We start from the raw sequence: 5,597 nt of genomic DNA on the forward strand, positions 1-5,597 counted from the left end.
TATGTCTCCAACATTTGCCAGAGGGCGCAGTGTCTGATCGGGACACAACACCCTCTACGGTTTTGTTGGATTGGTAAACCTGTTTTAACACGAAATTATAGAGAATGCATTGTCGGAAGGGAGGCTATTTGAGGAGCGCTAGGTGCATCTATCTCATTTCTCACTGAGTTGAAGCAAAGGTTGGGCTCCATTCTAAAGCCAACCTCTCCGCTAAAACACGGCCCAATTTGGAGTGGGGTTGTAAATCATGCAGGAAGGATGGATGGTAAAAATATATTTTTTCTGACATCTTTGATACACTGAGATTATTATTTGTTTTGTTTCTGCAAGATGGAGCCGCAATTTATGTCCTGCTTCGTTTTCTTGGCTTTTGCGTTTTCAGAAAACGTCGGATGTATTAGAGGAAGGGTTGGACCTAAAGTGACCGAAAAGGTTAGTAGAGCATCGTGCTATCGTTTATTTTATGTGACGTCGGAGAATACACAAACACAGGCTTGCCTCACGGGGGAATTCGATGGAAGCCTTCAAATAACAGCTGCATTGTTGAATACATAGCACGAGAACCTACATCTTAATAACAGATATAGCGCAATAACAGCACACGGTATTTATCACATTCTTACGTTAAACGGCTTGGTAGCCTACACATATCGACATAGGAGCCTCGGGAGCTAGGAATAGTTAACCGGAGATTAAACTCAACATAGCCTATTTTTTTATATATACAAGTAGTCTGGCTACTGCCAAATGGGCAAGCCATTGAATGGAATGAGTCGGACTATAAAAACCAAGCTATTCCACATAATATGCTACACTCATTCCCCATTGCACCATTTAGTAAAATATCCTTTAGAAATGCAGCTTGTAGGCCTATGGTTATGGGATATCTTAGCTATTCAAATTTGTACAATAAGTAATTACAATCCATAAGTGTATAAATAAAAATTGGGACTATTTAGGAAAACGTCAAAGGTTCAGATTTTTCTACTCTCAAATGCCACCAGTGCCCACCACCATTAAGATAAAGTGACTTTAAGCCTGTGCAACTAGATGAGACATTTTCTCCAGTTCAGCAATATATCAAATATCATAGGACACAAATATGATCACTTCTGTTTCACATCTCAACAAACTCTAATCTATAAACTGTCCTGTATCAGTCTACAGTATATGAATACATAATTGAAGCTGGTATGTTTTGTGTTTGTCTCCCTATCACAGGTGTTCTTTGACATCACCGTGGCAGGTCATGAAGTTGGACGGATTGTGATTGGCCTGTTTGGAGATGTTGTTCCCCTGACTGTGAATAACTTTGTGGCTCTTGCCACAGGGGAGGTAAGCCTGTGAAACCTGTTATTGTTGTGTGAGTAAACAACACAAAGGAAAGCATCTGAATACCAATATCCATCCATAGATCATAGGTCTTAAGAGCTGACATGATGTTGCTTTGGCAGAGTAAACTGAACACACCATCTTCATCTCAAATGGCACCCTATTCCCTAAATGGTGTACTTTTTACCAGGGCCCATAGGGGCTCTTGTCAAAAGTAGTCCACTATGTTGGGAATATGGTGCAATTTACAGTATTTGATTCTAACACACGGTTGCTAGCTAATAGATCACCAGCATATTTCTTGCACAATTGCAAATGGATAAGCGATGCTCATTTCAATTTCCAAAATCGTTGTTTTTGCAGAAAGGATACGGCTACAAAGGAAGTACATTTCACCGGGTGATCAAGGACTTCATGATCCAAGGAGGTGACTTCACAGCTGGAGATGGAAATGGAGGTAAGAAAGATTTAAGTATGATCACGTAGAGTTTGACCTGTCTTAGACCTTTGATCTCATGTTGAATGTTGGGAATAGTAACAATAATAATTATTCATTTAATTTGTAAAGCGTTTTTCTCATAGAGCATCAACAGAGCAGAAAAGGTGGTTATGTGCACTCCCTTAAAGTTCTCTGTGGGTCTGTCCTAGAGGGCACCCTATTCCCTATAGAGGGCACTACTTTTGACATGGGCCCATAGTCTCCAGTCCCAGTGTCTCCATCTGTCACACAGTCCCTAAATGCTGTTTACTCATTTGCTGGCACAGGTAGAAGCATTTACGGGAACCAATTTGCTGATGAGAACTTCAAGCTGAAGCACATGGGAGCAGGTTGGGTCAGCATGGCCAACGCGGGCCCAGACACCAACGGCTCTCAGTTCTTCATCACTGCGTCCAGGGCTCCTTGGCTGGACGGGAAGCACGTGGTGTTTGGGAAAATCTTGGAGGGCATGGTAAGTGGAGGCACACTACTGGAGGCTCACAATTTGCTGTTAGAGTTTGAATTGTTTTTGTGGCCACAGGCATTGGAAAATCATCTGTCACACACACACACACACACACACACACACACAGGTGATACATAGTGGTCCAATTCAACACTAATACATATTCTAATGTTATTTTTTCAGTCTGTGGTTCATACCATCGAGCTCCAAGACACAAATGACCGGAACCTGCCCTACACAGAGTGTGTCATTGTCAACAGTGGGAAGATAGAAGTCAAAGAGCCATTTATTGTGGATGTGGAGGGTTGGTAGGGTTATCACTATGTGTGTTACTGTATTCAGAGAAGTATTATGCAGTTGTTGTTTATGGCTCTCTAATGTGTATACTAACTTTTAACAAAATGAATACAATGAATTCAGTCATTATGAGAAGATGTCATTTACAATTAATATCTTAAAACCATTGTAATTTAGTTTCTTAACCTACACTCATTAACTGCCAAAATGATCAGTATGTCATTTGCACTATCCACTCAGCACTTTGTCATGCTAAGCTGAAACAACTTTTAGTTTTTTACAATGTTGAAAGATTACACAAAGTATATTATACTTCACTTATTTTGACATATCAAATGTAATCACAGCAGCTGTATGTTGTGAAATGTTAATTGAGGTTCCCATTTGTGAACATGTTGCATTGTTATGGTGAGTATGTTTTATTATTTATGAGAAATTAATTTGTGGGGATTAATCTGGAAGATGTAGTAGCAAGCTGCAAAGTTGTTAATATTTTTAAAAACTATTGCACAATTGCATAGAAAATTGCTAGTGATTACTTCAGGGCAATTCCACTTTAACCGAATTACACTTTGACTCAGATGTATCACGTTAAAATGTATGCCAAACAAAAACATTGATTTCTAAGTTTAACAAACCATATAACTCCATGCACAATGACTACTTTGAACAATTTACACTTACATTTACTAAAATAACTGTACAGATGCAAAGTTTGGTAATAGAATTACGGTAAAATCTCCCTCAGTTTCTTATGCAAACACATTTTCCAATAATTAAGATTAAAATATGTATGCAAAAAGAATGGGGTGTCAGTTATGACATGACACCTTGAGTTTGAAATAATTTATTTTGGTTATTGAACTACAGTAGGTGAAGTGGGTTTACATCTGGTAACGGAATTACGGTAATGAAATTGCATCATGGATCCCTGATCTGTACTATACAGAAATGCATAATGAAGGATATGAATATCGTGCTCATCATGGTGATGTATCCTGATTAGGTACACAAAGGAAGAAATATGCAATATCCTCATTTTGCTTATTTGAGTTTTATTCTACACACTGGCTATTATTGTAATGAGCATTTGGTTGGTACGGACCAGAGTGCAGTACAGTATAGCACAGTAGAGTAGAATACAGTAAAGTAGATATGTTCAGCACTCTTCAACATTATTGTGTTTTGAGTAGAATACAGTAAAGTAGATATGTTCAGCACTCTTCAACATTATTGTGTTTTGATGTACTTTTTCTGGTAGATGTTGTCCAAGACCAATTTTCCATCTGTTTGACCAGAAATCAAAGTCCAACATTTTTGGATGGAATAATGTATTTTTTTTTTATATATATATGCCATGATTTCTCAAAAATATAGACTCTTAGCTTTAATTTGACATCCAATTTGACATGCTCCTATGAACTTCACATGTTGGTGCTCTTGGATCCTTTTAAATGGAAATGCCCTTGTTAAATAGGAATCATTTTATTTTAAAATGTTCATCCATAGATAGTTGTTTTAAAAATCTAGCAATTCATTCAGTCTTTCAGAGATATCCACAAGCATATCATATACAGTTGAACTCGGAGGTTTACATACACTTAGGTTGGAGTCATTAAAACTTGTTTTTCAACCACTCACTTATAGCTTGTCAATTAAAGATGACATAAAAAAGAAAAAACAATGTTATTTTGTATCTGCTTGATCTTGTGTATTCTGAACTATGTAACTCCTATCTTTTGATCATTTCCTCATAGTCTTCCAGATGTATTCTTTCCAAATACACCAAGTTATGGCATGTCAGAATCATGTAATTACACATGAATAGCAAGTTACCTTTGGATAGGTCTATTTAGACGGAAATCTATATTTTGCCATTACATCTAAGAGGTTTTAATGTTCGCCTTGGGGGAGAAACGGGGGCCAGAGCATAAAGCACAGCCCAACACAAGTTGTAGTCTTTCAGAGACTGGAAAAATGCTTGTATATTTATCAATGAATCCGCCGATAGGAACACCTCTGAAATATGTCCAATAGATCTATCGAACAAGGACGACCATATTAACACCCACAAAAACATATAGTGCGATCAGTATAAAAAAGAGCCTTCATGAAATGCCACGAAGCAGGACTACATTCATTTTTGGATCACTGACCTGCCTTCCTCCTGGGCAATTACATCTCACTGTCCTAGAAATGCCTCAGAAATTATGAAAACAAAGACCAGATTCCCCCAGGGGGAAATTCCCCTTTAAGAACAATTGGGAGGGTGATACTAATTTAGTCTCTAACGAGTCACCTAGAGGAAATAGGCTCTGCTAATGATGATACAAGGAAGTGTCAGCAGCGAATGAGGATCCATCAGGGGAGGCTCCTCAGAGGAAGGGGAGGACCATCCTCCTCAGTGAAATTTCATAAAAATAAAAATTGTGAAACATTTAAAAAGTTATCTTTTTTAGATTAAACTATATTAAATATATTCATATGTTACCAAATAATTGATTTAAATAAAAATGTTTTGCAATGAAGGTCTACAATGAAGGTCTACAGTAACTTTAACAGCACTGTCTGGGGTAGCATCATGGTGTAGCCGGAGGAAAAGCTAGCTTCTATCCTCCTCCTCTGGCTACATTGACTTTAATTCAAAACCTAGGAGGCTCATAGGCCTCACCCTGTCATGCCCTGGCCTTAGTATTCTGTGTTTTCGTTAGTATTTTGTTGAGGCCAGGGTGTGACATGGGGATTTGTGTGGTTTGTTTTGTCTGGGGTTGTTTGTAGGTACGGGATTGTGGTTAGAGTAGTACTCTAGGTAAGTCTATGGTTGCCTAGAGTGGTTCTCAATCAGAGGCAGGTGTTTATCGTTGTCTCTGATTGGGAACCATATTTAGGCAGCCATATTCTTTAGGTCTCTTGTGGGCGATTGTTCCTGTCTCTGTGTTTTCACCAGATAGGGCTGGTTTGGGTTTTCACGGTTCTTGTTTTGTTGTGGTTATCTTTGAATTAAACATGAATCAGAATAACCAA

General features: G+C 38.3%; 1 protein-coding gene across 2 annotated transcripts; it reads left to right on the plus strand.

Moving 5' to 3' along the window:
• Window positions 1–4,257, plus strand: ppic (peptidylprolyl isomerase C). 2 transcript variants are annotated; one of them, XM_029677333.2, is made up of 6 exons: window positions 3–265; window positions 383–432; window positions 1,222–1,335; window positions 1,696–1,789; window positions 2,098–2,282; window positions 2,460–4,257. In XM_029677333.2, the coding sequence occupies exons 1-6, from the start codon at window positions 259–261 to the stop codon at window positions 2,586–2,588; spliced, it is 579 nt and encodes a 192-aa protein (XP_029533193.1). In that variant the 5' UTR covers window positions 3–258; the 3' UTR covers window positions 2,589–4,257. The 2 variants fall into 2 exon arrangements, with proteins under 2 accessions (XP_029533192.1, XP_029533193.1); XM_029677332.2 differs by having other exon boundaries at window positions 1–432.
• Window positions 4,258–5,597: the final 1,340 nt, after the last annotated feature.

Source organism: Oncorhynchus nerka, linkage group LG13, assembly GCF_034236695.1.
Source record: "Oncorhynchus nerka isolate Pitt River linkage group LG13, Oner_Uvic_2.0, whole genome shotgun sequence".
Classification (NCBI taxonomy): Eukaryota; Metazoa; Chordata; class Actinopteri; order Salmoniformes; family Salmonidae; genus Oncorhynchus; species Oncorhynchus nerka.

Coding starts and splice junctions, on each gene's coding strand:
- ppic (XM_029677332.2), top strand. CDS start 331: ATGGAGCCGCAATTTATGTCCTGCTTCGTTTTCTTGGCTTTTGCGTTT. Junction 433..1,221: donor GACCTAAAGTGACCGAAAAG/GTTAGTAGAGCA, acceptor TCCCTATCACAG/GTGTTCTTTGACATCACCGT. Junction 1,790..2,097: donor AGCTGGAGATGGAAATGGAG/GTAAGAAAGATT, acceptor TTGCTGGCACAG/GTAGAAGCATTTACGGGAAC.